Source organism: Neolamprologus brichardi, chromosome 11 (assembly GCF_056152115.1).
Source record: "Neolamprologus brichardi isolate AB-2024 chromosome 11, ASM5615211v1, whole genome shotgun sequence".
Taxonomy (NCBI): Eukaryota; Metazoa; Chordata; class Actinopteri; order Cichliformes; family Cichlidae; genus Neolamprologus; species Neolamprologus brichardi.
In genome coordinates, this window is record NC_142114.1 from 8,970,286 (window position 1) to 8,990,133 (window position 19,848).

Genomic DNA, 19,848 nt, shown 5'->3' on the forward strand with positions numbered 1-19,848 from the left:
AGAAGAAGCAGCTGTGCTCTCAGCTTAACAACCTCGAGCCACTGTTTATGCATACAGACATGCACAGAAAAACCACAGATGCTAGTCACGACTCCAGTGACTCAGGGTCAAGCAAAGTCACGACTGCTTCCAGAGACAATAGCCAACTGTGTCACAAGATGGCAGTGATTTAAAGATGAATGGAAACGGGCAAGAAGCCTTTCAAGATCCAAGGAGAAAAATTGCTTTCACTTGTTGTAATTGATGACTCTTTTTCAATTTCACTGCTTGCCTTGCTTGCCCTGACAGAACACTGCTGCTTCAGATTCATAGACATCATGTAATGCTTTGCTGTTTAAGATCTAAATGTCCAGTTATTTTAACATAGTTCCTAGAGTGAGCTAGACTTTGTCATGTTAAGACCTAAGACTGGTTACCACTCTGAGCTAATATATTATATACAGACAGCCATTCACACGCTTATGTATACCTAAGGGTAATAAAGTGTCACGTCTTAACCAACCTGGTTTGAACTGTAATCCAGAGCAGTTTTACTGTGATTATGTTGACTCATGTTAAAAAAAGTAAAAGTAGTATTTTGAGATATTATGCAGGAAACAGGTTTATATGGGCCCTGCAGATGAAAGGGGTCTCTCAGACAGTAGAGATTTGGGTTACAAAGCCGAACGAGAGATCAGACAATAGTGAAGATAGGACAGAAAGAGACTGATAAATATATAGTGAGATCAAGAGAAAAAACACTCTTGGTCTGATTTGTCTCTTCTCTCTGGGTGGGCTGGGGAAGCACTGAAATTTAAATCATGGCTGTTTGACTGCTGTTATACACAGTCACTCACAAAAGCATTGGCCATGAGGATGTTTAGATGACCAGCAGCAGTCATAACGTGTTGAGTTATGCTCAGTGTTTTTCATGGCTTTGTGAACAGCAACCTCTCCTGTAGGAGCAATTAACTCCTCTTTCCTTATGTCCTTCATTTAGATTTGCATTAACCCAAATCACAATATTTAAGTGGAAACACCCTTCGTCTTTCCAGATGTAACATGGCATTTGTTTTCTGTGCAATATTTAGCCTGTTTCGCCATATTATGAAAAGGTGGGGCTGAAATGAAACACGTCTTGGTTTGCAGTTCATTGCAAGTGCTGATGCAGAAACATCTTGTGCTGAGTGCAGTTTGAGCGCAGTGATGGAGTGAGCATGCATTTATTGTCAGCTGCATGATGATAGGAACCTGGATGGTTTTATTGTGGGTGTTTATGATAAAAATCTTGAGTGGCAGAGGTTTTGATATCACAAAGGGGACAAAGGTTACAGAATTTATTTATTTACTTTTTTTGGGGGGGGGGGGGAGTAGCTGGAGAACCAAATTTCCAAGAAAGGGGAGAAAGGAGGATTAAGTCTGCTGCACTCCACCCAGTGCTGTAAAATGCCACTTTTAAACAGACACGTTTTAGAAGCGGCTGCTTTTTTTGGTTAAAAAAAAAAAAAGGAAAACTTTCCCCACACTCAAACATGCAGTACATACACTAACACATAGATACAGAGCTCAAGTAAGCACAGAAATGTACTCCCCAGGTGATACCTCAAGCTCTAATGTGGTGTGAGGTAATGTTTCTAGGAAAGTATGGAGACGTTGGAAAGTAGGGAAGGGTGGGGGTAGGGGGTGTCTGAGGGTTGAGAGACCCTTAGTTTTCTGCAGCTGTGCTGTCTGCATATGTTGTTGTATTTGCAGCCAAAAAACTAAGGAGCTCCCCCCATGAATTCATCACCACGCTGTTTTAACTCACATGCCCAAACTGTTTATCGAAAACTTAAGGCTTTCATATTAGGTCACCCTGCTAGTGTCTCAATATGTCTTCTTAGCTTTTATTATGATTATGATGCCCTGACAGGTTCCATACCAAGCCAAGCTACTGTAGGTAGTAGTCACGCTGTAATGACACATCTCTCTTTCCCGCTATTCAGTTTTACTCTAATCCCTTACACTTATTTAGCCTTGGATTCTAAGAAAGAAAGGCAGCTTTATTTAGATCCATCTGAAACTCGATCAGCCCCATTTTGGCCAAGATCTCCTGAAGAAAATGTCAGAACTGGAGTGACAAGGATTAAGAGCCTAGTCTGAAGGAATGCTGCTGCACATGCCATCCATTTGCAAGCTGTGACTTTATTTACTATGGACGGGACAAAGTGTAAAGGAGCACGCCATAGCTGAGTTTAAAGTATGATAAAGAAACATGATTCAAATGAGTCCAGTTTTCCAGTTTTAGCACGAGTCAACATGGAGAGGGAAACCACTGAATAAAGTAGTTGCTGTGTGTCCTAAAAACCTTCAGACACATATAGCCTGGAGGTTTTCCCACAACCCCAAAATTCATAAAGAGGTTGTGCGTTTCTGATATCCTGTGCATTTTTGAAAATGTTATCTTTTAAACTAAATCAAGGTGTGTGTATTCTCGGAGGCCTCAGACATTACAGCACCCTGTTGACTGAGACTAACCTGTAAAACAAAGATGTGTGTTTACGCAGTGAGGTGATGCATTTTGGGACTGCTGTGACCTCATGCTCTTTGACCAGTACTGTTATAATAAAGGAAAAACTAATGCAGGCACACATGTGCATTTTGGAGGGAGACGTGGGGCACTGCAGAGACCCCGAGTCATTCTAAAGAAAGCACTAAAAAAACTGGACCAGATTGAATGACTGAGGAGTAGAAAGCAATAATGTGTTGTACAATATTTCATGCGTGTAAGTGAACAACTTGGTACAAGTATATGTATTATAGGTAAAGTAAAAACAAAAAGGTAAAGTGCACAGGCACGAACTACATGCAGGAAGTATACTCAGAGTAAAATAAAAAATGACAAAGTTCTCACCTTCTAACACCACCACTTCTGTCTTCTTTAAAAACTTAGCTGTCTGCCTTTACTTTGAGTCAGCACTTAGCATATGACTGTAAATGTAAAAATTTACAAGAGAAGAACTTTAATTTAGCTGTAAATTCAGAGTTTGTGGCGTTTTCAGAATTTTAATATTCTTTTAAAAAGAAAGGAATATGCTGTGTCGTCAGCAAAGCTCTCAGCTGTGTGCAGTGAAATGATTTGGTCTCTAAAAAACAAAAAAAAATCCATGGATAAAGTATATGTACAATATCAAAATGGCACCAATTCTGGTGCAAATCCACTGGTACTGTTACTCAGTGTGTAAAGAACTAACTAAACAAACAATCTGAGGCAAACAATGGGGATTCTGACATCATTATTATTATTATTACCATTATTACTATTATTATCATCATTGTTATCATTATTATGGAAACGGGTTTCCAGTGTTTGAAGAGGTTTTGTAACGTCTTTCCTTAACACAACATTACAACATTTTTACTCTAACATAAAACTTTTCTTTCGCTCTTTTTGTGAGCTGTGTCTGTAGTGGTTGCCATAGCAGCGCATGCAGACGTGATGCAGCTGCGGTTGCTGACTGCCAGAGTGTAACAAAACGTGCAGATTGCTCCATCTGGTGGGGTGAAGTAACCCGTTGAAACCTATGGAGCTAAACCCAAATATTCAATTATGTTTAACAGGTAGCATCACCAGTGCCCTTACAGCAGAGTAAACTGACTCATATAAAAGTCTCCGAGCAGCCAGGAAGAAAATAGTCAGTGTCAAAAGCACTGAAGAGGAATGAGAAAAGAAGATATAGTAATTCTGTGGTGAGCTATGCAAATCCACTCTTACACGTTCCTCCCAGATAGCTTAGACTTGATATCCATTTCTTGGAAATTGGAGGTCCATTCATAAGACTAGGATAACATTTCCCTGCATATGTTTTCCTGCTACCTTTTTCCCATGTGTCCCACCAACATGTTAAACTCTAGCAATGCATATTGTACAAACAGCCTTCAAATTCTTGAAAGTTGGAGTTTAGTGAACTGACAACTAGTGGAAGCACTGATTATGAGCACATAATATTTCACATGAACTATTTTGCACTCTGTTATTTAAGCCCTTGAAGCCCTTGCATATGTTTTAAGTTATTTATTTTGATCTTAGTGGCTCAGTTTAAAGTTACCTGAGCTTTAATAAGAATAATTAAGGTGTGATCTTATTCAATCTCAAGGTCTATACTAGAATTAAAGCTAGAGAAAAGGTAATGGTCCTTTAACACCGAAGAAATTTTGTCATATGACAAAATGAGATTAAAAATGATGAATGAATTTCCAGGCTGCTTCTGTTTCCAGCTTCAGGGTCCAATCAATGTGTGTGCTGGCTCACTGTCACACTGTCATTATTGCATATTGGGATACTCAAATGGAATAGGTGCCATTGTTAATATTACAAGTAACACCTGTGTTTTTTCTGCTCAGCTAACTCAGACGTCGTGAAATCCTTCTATTAAACATGACATTCACAGAGATTTGTTGCTAAGAAGAAGTCTTAGGTTACAAATGAACCTGTGTCAATGGACCATGCTGGAATAACTGTTTAAGGCTATAGAATTAATAGAATACATTTTTTTTGTAATTTAATATACTGAGCAGCACTTCAACAATATTAACAAGCAAGTGTGTGTGTGTGTGTATATATATATATATATATATATATATATATATATATATATATATATATATATATATATATATATATATATATATATATATATATATATATACGTGCAATTAGTGGGGATGGGTTAATGGGAGATTTTTTACTTACATCTAGCATAATGTAATTCTCAAAGAGTAGGTAACTGAAACTTGGTATCCACCTGGTGTGCAGTGAGTTCTTAGAAGGTCTGAGAACAGCACATAAACAGTATCGGAATGTCATGCCCTTAAGAAAACACAAACAAATCTGGCAAAGACCTGACACCTTTCCCTATGCTATCCAGATACTGTTAACTGAAGTAATACTGTAGGGATTTACCTTACAATAAAAAGCACCTTGAGGTAACTGTATTTGTGATTTTGTGATATATAAATAAAGCAGAAATGGTCTCAAACACACATTAATACAGTATTTTTTATTTATTAGTCACACATGATGATGCAGGTGTTTTGGTATGTTGTCTAAGGACAGGCAAGTAAACACCTGTGGTTTTCCGTTCAGTGACGGAGGCAGTGACGTAGACTGTGACCTTCTGACTCCCGAGTCACAGAAATTCAGACTAAGCACTGTGCAATCTGGCTTTATTGTAAAGAGACCTTTTACAGGTAATGACTGGTAATGAAAGTTCAATATGGGGTATGATATGAATCAGTGTTGAATTATTATACACCCAGTTTTAATGGGAAAAAAAAGTTTGATGAAGTATGGAAGCATGGAATGAATAACACTAAATATGTTTAGGAATGAAGGATTCTTTTACTAGACAGCTGGAGAAAAATGAATGGTTAATCCTTATGAAAAATGAAGCCTGGGAAAGATGGCGTTTGTGTCTTAAACCATCCATGTCATAGAATTTTGACTGTGATGAATTAAAGACATTTATTGGAAAAATAAACTGCATATTCATTCCTGGAGGTTTCATTTATCACCTTCTGACCTGTCAGACTACTAAATCAATTAATGCTGGTGCATTAATCTATCTTTAGTCGTTATAATGCTAACAGTGTGTGTCACATGGAAGTGGTGATTCATCATAGACCCAACCATTTTAGAAAATAAATAAATAATTCACTGTGACAACCCTTTCATAATCTGTGGTTTTAATTTTCTCTTTTCTTTCTTTCTTCTGTCTTTTTTCAAAAAATTTTACCAGCACACTAAGAGAAATACTTTTCGCTATTTTACTGAATTACTTCAACACTGTATGCCATAATCTATTATTAATACAGCATGAAAAGAGTAGTCTACCAGAAAACTACAGAATTTATTCTCAAATAAAAACAAACAAACAAACAAAACCAAACTGAATAAATACATACATAAAAAATTATAATAATTTTAGCCATACGTGCATGATGTATTGAATTGCTGATTATATTGGTTTTCTGTAAATGGTGACTTTGCATGCATCACGTACTAACTTATGGCGTTCTACAGCATATTCAATAGTTTTACATTTTTGGTGTTAATTAGTAAGAACAATTAGTAACATATGTTTACCGACGGCTTTCCAACGACTAACTAAGCCTTCAAATGTCACGCATTTCAGTACTGTTACGCCGTTTTCCGCTTTCCCACAGAACCAGAATGCATCATGTGATGAACTCGGCTGATGTAGAAAAAAAAACAAGAAGCCGCGGGCAGGAAGGCCGTCTTCTGTGACGCATGGCTCACGCTACGGTACGCCATTTGTGTCTAGCATCAAAAAGCGCGGACAGTGGAAATAAGCATATAACAAGAGGTAAGTTCAACTAGTATTTCACTGTACAGACATCTATGTACTCGTATTGGCTTTTTTTAAACGATTGCGTACTCTCTTGAGTGTTATAAAGTACTGTTCCTGCAGCATAGAAGACAGTTTCCGAGGTCGACGTTAGCCTCCTTTTTGGGCCTCTGTGCTGCCGTCGTTTTCCAAGCCTAGGACCTGCGTAGACCCGCCTTATCTCCGTTCCGATTGGATGTTTCTGCCGATGTTGACGTTTAATTGGATGCGTTGTGCGTATATCAGAAGACCGTTGGAGAACATGTTGCTAGCAAGTTAGCAGCGGTATTAAGAAGTGGGACTGTAATGTTTCAGTCTTCTAGTGTTTAAGAGTGTGAATCATTCAAGCGATGAAATGAGCGGCAAAGGAACATGTAGGACTGTGGCACTGGCTGTCTCTCTCTTCGCTGCAGTTTTTATCATGTTGTACAAAACATTTGTGGCTAACTTTACCAGTACTTCCAAGCTAGCACTAACGCCCAGTCGTTAAACTGCTTATATATCGACACATATAAAATTGGCAGTTTTTTATTTTGTTGTTTTTTTTTTTTTTAAGTGAGCATTCAAGCGGAGTTGTGCACTGAAAGTAGTAACGAACTTGTTCAGGATACGGACCGCTGTCCGCCTTCATTAGCTACAGACACAACACCGATAGAATTTTGCTGTTATAGTGAACTCACTGTTTGCGAGCCTTTATATGGACAGTCTTTACATGGTGATACTTCAGTTAATCCTGTAATCGTATGTTACCAAAATAAACGGTAGTTGGTGGTAGTGAGCACACCCTAGGATATTCTCAAAGTTGGATACTTTAAAAGTCTGACTGGATGTCCTGCATATTTAAATATGATTGGGTCCAAACCCCTGAGGTCTGTGTTATGGCCCCTTAAAACAACATGTAAGGGTATTAAACTGTATTACACACTCAAAATTAGCGTTGTTACACATGAAGAAAGTGAGATTCTCCCATCAGCTCACCCACAAATACATGGAATAATAATTTCTGTGCATTATAATTCTTTCCACAGAAAAATATTTGATTGATTACTGTCAATATTTGATTACTGTGATTCTTAAAATTTTATTTTAATGCATGGTCGAATTTAATAACGTTGTAGCCTCTTTGTAGTTTTTTTTTTTTTGCCTGTATATTTGATTATGTATTTAGTTGATTATGTTTTTATATTTGCAGCACATTTCGGTACTTTCAAAATTTGCAGTGTCTGTGCTGTTAAATTAGTAAAATTGTTTTCTAAATTTTCATGTAATTAAAGTTGTGACGTGTTGAGCTCTCAGGGCTGCTGTGTAGGGAATGTCCATCCATGGTGAATCCATGGATGCACATTCCCTATCCAGGGAATCCAGGGTGAAGGTGAGCTATCAATGAAAAGTAATGAGCACAAAAGTGCTAAATTTAAACTTCAATATAACATAATTACAATGGAATTAATGAAAGTAGACTACATTGTGAATATTTAAAACTAAGCACACCCTTACTGCTTCCATAGGAATTAAGAAGGTGAGCAGCTGTTAGGTGCCACTAATTAAATGCACTTAATTAACTGATCATTAGCAAGTGTTAGCACCTTTGAAAAGCAGACGTTTTGTCAGTTCTTTGGTCTGGAGCCTTTAGCTGAGTGGTAAAGCAATGCCAAGGAGTGGATGTCCTAGAAAATTCACCCCATGGTCAGACTAGATCAAGCTAAAGCTGGCCTCAAACTGTGTCATGCAACAGGACCATGATCCCAAGCACAGCAGGAAATCTACAAGAGAATGGCTGAATAAGAAAAGAATAAAAGTGTTGCAATGGGCCAAAGTCAACACCTCAGCCTTATGGAAATGCTGTGGTGGGACGTTAATAAAGCAGTGCATCAAATAAGCCCTGCAAAAACCTCAGTGAATTGAAATTTCTCTACAGTGATGTGAGAGCCTGATAAAGTCACACAGAAAATCTTTACTTTAAGTTATTGCTGCTAAAGGTGGATCATAGGGGGTACTTAGTTTTTCCACAGGACCGGATAGTGACTACTTTATTTTTATATAGTTCCTGTGAATATTATATGTCCTTAATTAGTTTGTGGGTCTAATGAAAAAGCTGCACATTTTAATTCATTGGCTATATGAATGAGAAAGTAGACTGTGGAAAAACACAAAGATAGGAAAGGATTTGAGAGTGTCTGTTAGCCACTGAACCTGAGATACATTATTTACAAACAAAATTACACAAAAAAGGGGGAGATTGAAATGTTTAATGATTAGTATTGACAGAAACTTTTTTGGTCAGATGAAGTCCAACTTGTTTGCCAAAGAACTGACAGGGACAGGTTTATTATAGTTAACTAACTAAACTAAAAGTACACGTGAAAAACGTTTTAGTTAAATAAAATAAAGATAAAAACTAGATTTTGAAAAAAATAACTGAAATGATTTTGTGAACTTTGAACACTAAAATGAAAGAAAATGAAATATCTTTAGTTTTGGTAATTGTTAGTTTGGTGAAATATTTTATTACTACTTGCCTGATGAGTTGTTAAAGATGTAAAATCATTCTGTGTTTTTATTACAATACCTGTACTAATTTTCCTAAATATTGCCTCAGACACATGCCCTCCAAACTAAACTGAAAAAATAAAATCCACTGTGGAAACTAACTGACATTAAACAGTTTTTTCGTTTTAAAATCCAAAACGAAACATGTCATTGTAGTCTGTCTAACTTGTATGTACAGAAGTTCAATCAAAAAGAATCCAATTATTTAAAGAAGATACAATATTGGAGTAAATGGGGTAACAAAAGCAAATGAAATACACTGCAAATACAGACATGTCAAGTAAATAAAGTTTGAGGAACAATACTTGATTTGCAGTCCACTGATCTGTGTTGGCCATTGAACATTTTTAGTACATTTATCACACAAAAGGTTTGAATTCCAGCAGAACTTAAATAAGCAGCAGCCAATTTTCATGCTGGATGTCTGTGACTAACAATGTCTGTTTGGAAGCACTAGATGGCAACATTTACTTGTGCTTGGTCTGAGAATGCTGCAGAAGGAATACTTTTCAGAAGCTTGTTGTTAGCTGTTGTTTGTCTCGCTGAACTTAACTTTTTACTATTTTCTTTTCTTTTCTTTTTTATAGCATACACTAAAGTGTATTTCAGACAAATAAAGATGTCTAACATTTTGTCTTCCATCTTCTCCCCTCTTTCAGGATTCTGACCCAGCTCTCATGATAGCGATCAGCTTCACTGTTGTGTGTAATCATAGCAGGATATGATATGGATGAAACAGTGATATCAGGAGAGGAAGCCATTGAGGAGAAAGTGGCTGAAAATGACATCAGTGGGCAAGTGCATACAGAGGATGTGGAAATGGAGGAAACTGCAGGAGACTCGCCCAGTGCTGCTGAGCTCGAGGAAGCAGATGAAGAAGTCACTGAGAGACCAAGTCCGAATTCTGCACCTAAAGACGGCGACAACCTCTGCACAGTTTGTGGCTTCTCAGCCAAATGCCCGAGATCACTGAAGATCCACTTTGCACGAAAGCACGGAAAGATGTCTGACAAAGCTGCACAACCTTTGGAAAAAAGTGCAAATATCTCTAATGTGAGTCCTGCTGAAATCCAGCAGGAGGCAGACATGGAGGCAGAGAGTGGCGCTGAGGTTAAACAGGAACAAGATTCTGATCGTGATGAACTGAGATCAGTCGCAAGTGACAAAGGCACAAACATGAAGGATGTAACTGAAAAGCAAAGTGTATTAGACAAACAGCAGGTAGAGCAAGAAGGAACAATCCCTGCACAAGAGAGAAGAGTGAGCAAGCGAATCCCAAAACCCAAGATTATTCATTCCTGCAACTACTGTGGGCAAGAGTTTAGGGACAAGGCTCCTCTAGATGTTCACATCCAGAGATACCACACCAAAGACACCCCGTATACATGTGAGTATATCCTGTTCTCCACAGTTCTAAGCCTTTAGCATTACATGTGAATTAAGCATTGGCTTAATATAATATTTGTAATAGGCAGTAGAATAAAAAATATGCCTGTCTTTTTTTCTTTTCTTTTTTAAAATTTTTATTTAACAATTGTATCTCTGAACTGTCTTTCAGTTGATGCTGATGAAAGCATAGATGACAGGGAGGAGGCTGTGGATCCTGGCAGTAGCATGAAGGCTACTTCAACACGAGTGACACCCAAACGCACCCTCAGCAGGTTCCAGCTGAAGTGTGCAAACTGTGATTTTAGGGTCAGCACAGCTACGCTGCTGGAGAACCATGCTCGTGTCAAACACCTTGACCAGGACTGGTACCGTTGCAAATTGTGCAACTTTCTTTCTGCCACATCTGAGTGGATGGATTCTCACCTGTCCTCAGATAGCCACATGCAGCAGCAGGAGAAAGAAAGCAAGAGCTCAAAATCTGAAGTATATGTCGACAGGGTAAGCAGAGATGGTGCTGGAGATGGTGCTGTTATAGATGACGTAGCTCAGATGCTCGGGGGAGAAGGGGTAGATACGTTGACAGGAGGAGAACAGGAAACCGACGAGGCAGCTGAGGCTGCCAAAGCCGTGTTAGCTGAGGAGGAAGAGTTAGAGCTGGGACCTCCCAGTAAGAAAAGAGGAAGACCAAAGCAAGGCTCCACAACCACATGTGGATACTGTGGCCTGGTGGTGTCCAACGCCACCAACCTCAGTGTTCATGTTCGCCGTAAACACAGCAAAGATTATGGCTACAGCTGCACTCTGTGCAACTACAGCTGTGTGACCAAAGGAGACATGGATCGTCACTGTTTAACAAAGAAGCATGTTAGACGCGCACAAGAATGCACAAATAAGAACCCAATCACAAATCACATAAGTACATCAATTCAGGAAACCAAGGAGCCGAATACCACCGTAGAGACCACCGGCACAGAGGAAGAATCTGATGACACAGCTTCCAAAGAACACGGTGGAGACGAGCAAACTCAGCCAGAGGCAAACCAGAAAAAAAGTAAATACGACTCTGTCAATGCCTGCAGCCTCTGTGATTTTGTTGCTCAATCTATTCCGTCCCTCCATCTTCACGTCAAGAGAAAACACACCAGAGATTTTGAGTATGTCTGTTTAGCGTGCAGTTACTATGCTGTAACAAGCAGGGAAATGTCCCGCCATGCAAGCACAGAGAAACACAAGCAGAAAAGTCAGAAATATCTGGAACAAAAAGGGAGCGAAGGACAAAGAGCCTTAGCACTCCCTCTAAAGCTGAACGATATCACGGAGCTTCCTGCAGCAAATTCTAACCCTGAATCTGAATCTGTGAGTCCCACAGAAGTGTCTGAATCCTGTCCCATAGACAGTCAATCTATGGAAGGCCAGAATACACCTGTGCCCGGTGTCACCACAGAACTGGTTAATGATGTGCTTGTAGGTGGAGATGAGAAGCAAGCAAATGCAATTACATCTCCTGCTTGTGGTGAACCAGAGATGACCATTGAAGCGACTGAGCTAACAGCAGATTCTGAAGCCCAGCAGGATGAAGAATGTCAGCTTTCAGTCTCTGAGTTGGCACAGCCAGAGAGCCAGGAACAAGAGGGGAAACAAGCAGATGATGAACATTTAAAGGTAGACGTTATGACTAGAGACACACAAATGTCCAAAGCCCTTCCCTTTGATGCCTGTATTGTATCTGTGAAGTTCCTAGCTGAGCAGGAGCAGGCTGCACAGGAAGGTCTGTCTTTGGAAGGTGAAGCCACCATGATATGTTTGACTGGAGGATCACCAGTGACCTCTGGCTTAGTGTCTCCCAGCTCCGCATACGTCAAGAAGCTCAAACCCAAGGAAGCAAAGGTGAGGGAGGAAACCAAAGGAAGCAACTCTCGCATACGCTGCGAGGACTGCGGATTCATGGCGGATGGCATCAGCGGCCTCAACGTCCACATCTCGATGAAGCATCCTTCCAAGGAGAGGCATTTCCACTGTTTGGTCTGCGGCAAGTCCTTCTACACCGAGAGCAACCTGCACCAGCACCTGACCAGCGCTGCCCACCTTCGCAACGAGCAGAACAGTGTGGAGGAGCTGCCCGAAGGGGGCGCAAGCTTCAAGTGTGTCAAGTGCACGGATCGATTTGAATCAGAGCAGGATCTGTTTTATCACATCAAGGAGAAACACGAGGAGCTCCTGAGGGAGGTCAACAAGTACGTGCTGGAGGACACAGAGCAGATCAACCGCGAACGGGAGGAGAACCAGGGCAACGTGTGCAAATACTGTGGCAAGGTGTGCAAGAGCAGCAACTCTATGGCCTTCCTGGCACACATTCGCACTCACACCGGTACGTACGCTTGATTTCTTCAACTGTTCCTTCTCCCTCTTTTTTGGACCTTGTTCCCACACAGTGAATATGCATCAATGCAGTTTGTTTGTTTCTCTGTGTAAAAGCAAGCCACAGCTATGATTCTTCTTTTTTACTTGCGCTATTAAAAACAAGGGCACATTAATGAGGCACCTGCAGTTTGCTAAAACATTACATGACAACATAGTTTTAGGAAGGTGCTCATAATCCTTTGTATATCCTTTGTAAACCTCATCTTTACTGCAAATATTGAAATTATTAACTTGGTAATGCATATTTTAAGTGCTTGGAATTGCAATTTATCCATTTATTTCCGCTTAGAAAGCTGCTTGTGATTTAAAAAAGTGAAAATGTATCATATATTCACATACACTTTATTAACAATTGCACTTCCCAGTTGTTACACAAATGACTAAACCTTCTATAAGTGATACAGATTGGCTTGGTGGTTATTATCAGATTCAGTCCAGAAATTGCAAAAGGAAAGAAAAGCTGTCATTTGTGTAGCTCCTCAGCTATTAGGCCTTTGTTTTAGGTCCCAAAGTATTGGGCGCCTCTTCTTTTGGCAGTTCAAGCTAATGTTAGAGCTACTATCTACTTCAGCCAGGTAATAGCTGTTTCAGTAGAGGTGAAGGTAAAGACTGATTGAGCTTCAGACCAGCAGGAGAGACGCTAATGGACCCCAGATTGGGATTCCCTGAGCAACGCTTGGTCAGAGACATGTGCGACTCATAATTGATGTGTCCATTACTAGGACTCAGTTGTAATTATAGTCAATAAGTCTCTGTAAATGTGTTAAAGCTTAGGCTAAAAGCATTGGAGGTCCAAAGAGAGGTGGGCTAATAATTTAAAATAATCAATGCAGACGTATTCAAAGCCTTTAATTTCCCTCGTGTCTGTACGTCCATGTTTGTGCGCTCGTATGCCTGGTGAATGTGTGTATATGTCAGCCTTCATGGCTAGCTGATTATCCTCAATCCATTAAGATTTATCTTGTCATTTATAATGCAAAGCAGGCCTGCGTTGGTCAGGACTTCGGCTGGGAAATGTCCGGCAGGTTAAGAACATGGGGCTCTCCATTACTTTTCCCTGACCATGTGTATTAATTGCTTTTAAAATCAACTTAATGCAGGAACGAGATGTGAGGGCGCCATCAATAAATGCCCCTCTCTGCCTCCTATGGTCCATCCCCCTTTCAGCCGAAACTTTAATGGGACTTTAATTGAAGTCCATGCTCTGTGCTTACCATGTGTGTGTATGATTGTGCCCTTGTGTTTCTGTGTGTGTGTGTATGTAAATGTGTGTTGAAGAAAAGATAAAAACAGGATGGTTTGATATCCTGTGACAGTGGATGGTTTGTGTGGGGATTGTAGTTTTGCTACGTACCGCTTTTGTAGTAAACACAGATGTGATACTTCCAGTATGTCTTATCTAAGTACATACTGTGTGGTGTACTTCATAATGTAGGCTAAAACGATTGTATAGTAAATACTGTTCAATTAGTGAAACTGCAGTACTGGAATTTTACAGACAAGAAAACATCCTTTCTGCCAGTCACCTTGTGTGCCAAAGTCATATTTTTCACAGCTTAGACCAAACTGCTTAAAGCTGTAAGAATTAGAGGTTAAAATCTTGATGATTAATGTTGAGCTTCCACTTTCTTCTTATTAATGGTTAGTCTATACGTATTCATAATTCCACCCTCTGTCATAATTCTTGAGTTTTGAGGGCACTTACGTAGTGTTACTTAAGAAAATGAAAGCTTTGACACTGAGGTCCCAACTCGAGGCTTCGAGTCAAGGGCACATTCCAGGGTTTCAAATGATCACTACTTCATTTTTATTATTGTTTTTTTTTTTTAGGTTTACCTATTTTTATTCAGTAGAGTTGTTTTCTTGTTTATGAGACTGCATCTCCACTTTCCTCAATGCTGTCTTGTTTCCAGAAAGCACCCATTTCACTTCATTTTGACGACATATGTCAGTTGTTGTTATTGCTAAGTTTCCTCATTACAGTGAATTATTCACCTTTTTATGTGCTGGTCATTTATTCTGGGAGTTTGTTTGTGGGGCCGACTGTGGAGCAGCACGGTGGGGGTCTGCCAGTTTCTGAGCTGGGAGCACGTCCAGATCCTTTTAATTAAGACCTAGTTTTTATTCACTTGATTAATCAGAGAAATCAGGAGACGGCAGTGGGAGGCTGCACACAGATTTGTCAATTTGTCCCTTTAAGGAATCGCATACACATGCTCGCATTTTGCCAACGAGGGCGCAGCTAGAATTTGCATTTTGAGGTAAATTGGTCACTTTTTCACTGGAGTGAGCTGTCTGACCTCAGACCGAGCCTTAAAGCAATGATAACACATGTTATCCACTCTTGCTAGTATGCAGGATGTAATTTGTGTTTGTAGCAATAGCCAGGAATTAAAATGATAGGTGCTCCACTGGTCTGCTGTATAGTTTTAAGTTTAAACACTTTAGTGATGGTTTAACCCATACAAACATTTCTAGGGTCTTTAAATCCTTACAGATGATTTTTGTCTTTTAGCATGTGTAGAAGAAATTAAAAAGCAATTGACTCTTGTAATTTCTAATCATCACAGTGTGTATTTTATTTCTAGCCTGTTTTGGTAGCCAAGAATACCCAGAAAGGTTACATAAAGGCTGCTTTTGACTGCTCCATTATTGTTGAGAGGTTGCTACAGCGCGTAGATTCTCACGGTCGATTTGGGCTCCCTTCCTGACGGAATACGTGTCTCATCCGAGAATTGAACCATGGAATGTTTATTTCTTAAGCGAACCCCTCAACATTAAACCACTCCATGCAACACAAAAAAACAAACAAAAAAAGGTCCCAAAGAGAAGTTCTTTTTTAAGGATAAAAAATTAGATGCTGATTTATCAGAATAGATGAGATGCTGATTTATCAGCATTAAACTAATCAGCGAATTGAATTTTGGCAAATAAAAAGTTGAAAGCTGGACAAAAGCAGAGAGCAGACCAATGCAACACTGAAGTATTTACAGCTTTGGATTTAATTGCTCATTTTCCATGCCAATGCGTCGTGCTGCAGGACCCACCTTTCGCTGGAGGGTTCGGGGGGGGGGGATGCTTATTCATACCTCTACACACCATCACCATCCACCCTTGAGGTGCTACCATATGCTGCTCTATAGACCTTAAATCCAGAGGGAAAAAGACAACATTTTAGCACTATAGAAACACAAATGGGAACGGCGGTGATTATGAAGAAAAGACGTTTATGATGACTCTAAACTTTTTGCTTGAAAGGGTAGAGTGAAGGAAGCGAACTGGAGTTGTTCAGACAGAAAAGGAGGCCTCTGCAGGAGTGTTAGTCTGAAGTTATCTTATAGGATATTTCAGACCTATAATGGAAGGTAGTTGATTTGTGAAAATAAAATCAGTAAGGCAGAACAGAAATTTATCTTTATCTTCTTTTTGTTTATTTTTGCCTTCTTGGTTATTCGTGGAACATGGTTTTACATTTTGTTTAGGAGGAAATCCCAGTTCGCTTTTACCCTAAATGCTTACTTGATTTTTGGAAATGTTATACTTGGTAGAAAAGACTGTTTTTTGTCTATAACCAGTCATGAGACTGATAAATTATTAGCATGTGTGTGTTTTTTCCCATTAAGCTGAGTTTATTAAGTGTGCAGTTTAAGTATATATGTCTGATAATGTCACGAGGTTTCTTTTGACTTAAAGGCTTGAGTCCTTTTAATAGGAAGTGGGGGATATAGTGGCAGCATTACGCACTGGGTGTCTAAAGAATGGTGGTATGGAGTTGCATGATGGGAAATTAAATGTCATTTTGGATCCTGGGCCATATTAAGAGGCAGAATCTTTCGACTGTGTTGCTTCAGTGTTTCAGTTTGACTTTAATGTGTCCGGTGTCTGTTTCTGAACTTTCTGGAGTATAATGCTGAACTCCTATAGAGCTTCTTTTAATAACGCCACATATTTTAAAGGTTTTTTGTTTTTTTGTGTGTTCACAGTTGCCATCAGACTTTTATGCGTGGTGCTTTTCTCTTCCTATCCTCCCCCTCTTGCATTCTGTTAAAGTATGTGTTTCACACTTTGTGCTGACAGGAACAGGTGAAAATCTTCCTCTAAAGAATCATGTTTAATATTCATGTGACTTGTGGCACCGCATTAACCATGTTCCAATGCACCCACTGTAATGCAGAGTAAATCTATATTTGCAGGCTAAAACAAGTAAAAACAAGGCAACCGATTAAAATAAACTTTGACTGAACACCTGCAAGACTGTTCACAGATGAAACCGCAGTATTGAAACTGCAGAATTGTGGAAGTGGAAGCAAAATGTGTTTATTTGTATGAAATTATCAGCTATTATTCTTTTCCTCTAAACATGAAAGTTAAAGCCAAGGCTGTGACAGGGGTGTGCATCATGTGCAAGACGTGTGTGTGTGTGTGTGTGTGTGTGTGTGTGTGTGTGTGTGTGTGTGTGTGTGTGTGTGTGTGTGTGTGTGTGTGTGTGTGTGTGTGTGTGTGTGTGTGTGTGAGCACGTAGTGAAACATTGCAAGAGGTTCCTCTCTCCTCTCAGGAAATTAATTAGTCATTCCCTGTCTCATCTGGGATGTGCAGGAGCCACATCGCCCCTATGTGGATGGCAATATTAATTTAACATGACACTGCATTGATGGTCAATTTCAGTTTCACGGAGGCTGTTTAAGTGGAGTGGTAGAGTATTAATGTGATAAGATGTGAGAACTGAGGGACGTTACATCGCTCTCCTTTCTGCCATGTTTCATACTCAGCCAGCCATCTGGACAAATCAGCTCCCCACACGCCTCTCTCTCTCTCTCTCTCTCTCTCTCTCTCTCTCTCTCTCTCTCTCTCTCTCTCTCTCTCTCTCTCTCTCTCTCTCTCTCTCTCTCTCTCACACCTCAACTTTAGGTTGTATATGACTGTGTGTGTGTGTGTGTGTGTGTGTGTGTGTGTGTGTGTGTGTGTGTGTGTGTGTGTGTGTGTGGGAGTGAGTGAGTGAGTGAGAAGGGGGAAGAATGATTGTCTCCCCTTCTGTTTGTCCACGGGTGATTATTGTTTATGAATATAATGTGTGTGTCTGCAAGCGCATGCAAAGGTGTGAGGTGGGGCTCTGAATCTAGATGCAGGTAGGTGTAGGTGTGACGGTGGGTGTGGTGTGAGTGTGTGCATCTGTCTTTTTTATGGGTGTTGCTGAGTTTGTTTTGTAATCTTTTTTTCTTCTTCTTTTAATTAATTTGTGTGTTTGTGTGTGTGTGTGTGTGTGTGTGTGTGTGTGTGTGTGTGTGTGTGTGTGAAAGAGAGAGAGAGAGAGAGAGTCACTTTATTAAGGTGTGAAGGGTAGAGTTTTGGACAGAGATATTTGTTTTCTGCCTTTATTTGCTCTTGTTTTTATGCTGTGGTGATGTGTGTGTGTGTGTGTGTGGTATACTACGGGGACATGTGAAATGAAGAGGTTGTCTTTGCCCATGTGTTGACCCACCCCCGCCCCCACTCCCCGTCCCTTGTGTTTATGGGCCTTGTTAGCACAGGCTTGCCTTTCAATCTTCGTTACCGGCATAAAATTCAATGTGTCGTACTTCCAGCTCACAGCAAGTGAACCGTGTATGAACGAATTAGTAATCTACACAAAGTGCTTAATCAAATCAGCGGCTGCCCCTGGAATAAATATTGTACAACGTCTTGGGATATTCACCGGGAGAGGCTGAGGGTTTGCTCAAAGATGCATACGTGGATATTACACCAGGCTGCCACTTATATTGGAGTGTCATACTGTGCCGTGCCGCTGTTGAACAAAATATTCATGTTACTTACTAATTATAGCTTGAATCTTTGAAGAAATGTAAACTTGCATTTGTAATATGCATTTTTTTTGTGTTCTATATTTAAAATTTGAGATGAGTGTAGCATGTCCAACATTCTTTTTTTCCTTCTCTTTGAGCTGGTAGATGTGAGTGCATCACAGAGATAGTACAGGCATTGGCCCTCACCCTCGCTCTGCTCTTAAATGATGAATAGCAGGAAGAAGCTTTGCCACTCTCTCAAATGCTACCCCGCCCTCAGGACTTATTAATGACAATAATTAGGGAGAAACCTCCCTGCGAAGCCCGCCAGAGTGATTAGCGCTTTAATGATGGAATGGGCGGTAGTGAGCGCACACAGAATTGATTTACGTATTCGCCCTGACCTTTGGAATCCAATTTACGCATCCACAGGCAAAGGAAGAGTAGGTAAGAGATGAAGGAGAGTGACAAGGATAGATAGAGAGTGAAAGAAGAGCTGCTTGGCACTTGGAGTGTGACTGTAGTTTTTATGGGGGCTGGAGTAAGGGCATCTGTTTCTATAATTCTGAAGTCATTTCGTAGCTGTGAAGTAGATTGAAGCCCTAGCACAGAACTAATAACAGTTCTCCACGCCTGGCATTGAAAAATGATCCGTAATGTAAAATCAGATTTCTGCCCAGCGCTTATGCAGTCGTGTTTTATTAAAATTGCCGTTTCTTTCAAACATAATATTATTGTTGCATGTGATTTCTCCGTGCTGTGTTTTGCAGGGTCTAAGCCCTTCATGTGCAAGATCTGCAACTTCGCAACCGCTCAGCTGGGAGACGCCAGGAACCACGTGAAGAGACATCTCGGCATGCGAGAGTACAAATGCGACATATGTGGGTGAGTTACTCGGAGTATGCTGTTCTTAAGGGTAACAATTCGCAGAGTCGAGGGGGGTCAAACAACGGCTTTGCTCACGCATATTTGGAGTGAAGGATGATCCAATCCTTACAGCTCTGGACATTTACAAGAAAAAGTCAAGCAATAACATGAAAATCTACGAGTCGGGGAATATGTTTGTTTTAGTGTTACATCTAATGACTCTCACCTGAGGATTAAATCAATAAGAATGGATTTAGTCACTTGTCTCACATTTGATTGGATGCAAATTTCTAATAGAGATATTTCACAGTTTGCTGAAAAGCTGCCGCAGTTTTCAAGTTGAAGCTCGAAATTGAGACAAGCGTTTGGTTTGCTCCTCCTGTTGAGTGTGGCCTGCTGATTATCTATTGTACAGCCCACTTTAAATTGCATTTGTCTCAGGCTAATTCATAATTCAAACCCATTTAACCCTGCC

The 19,848-nt window shown here is 40.0% G+C and overlaps 1 protein-coding gene across 1 annotated transcript in view; it reads left to right on the top strand.

The window, feature by feature from the left end:
• Positions 1-6,252: 6,252 nt before the first annotated feature.
• znf407 (zinc finger protein 407) overlaps positions 6,253-19,848 on the top strand; it is a 154,475-nt gene continuing 140,879 nt past the window's right edge. Inside the window, exons 1-4 of the mRNA XM_006794878.3 lie at positions 6,253-6,344; positions 9,575-10,302; positions 10,474-12,672; positions 19,277-19,391. Of these exons, the coding sequence (XP_006794941.2) occupies positions 9,642-10,302; positions 10,474-12,672; positions 19,277-19,391 (2,975 nt within the window). The 5' untranslated portion in view covers positions 6,253-6,344; positions 9,575-9,641. The remainder of the gene's footprint in view (positions 6,345-9,574; positions 10,303-10,473; positions 12,673-19,276; positions 19,392-19,848) is intronic.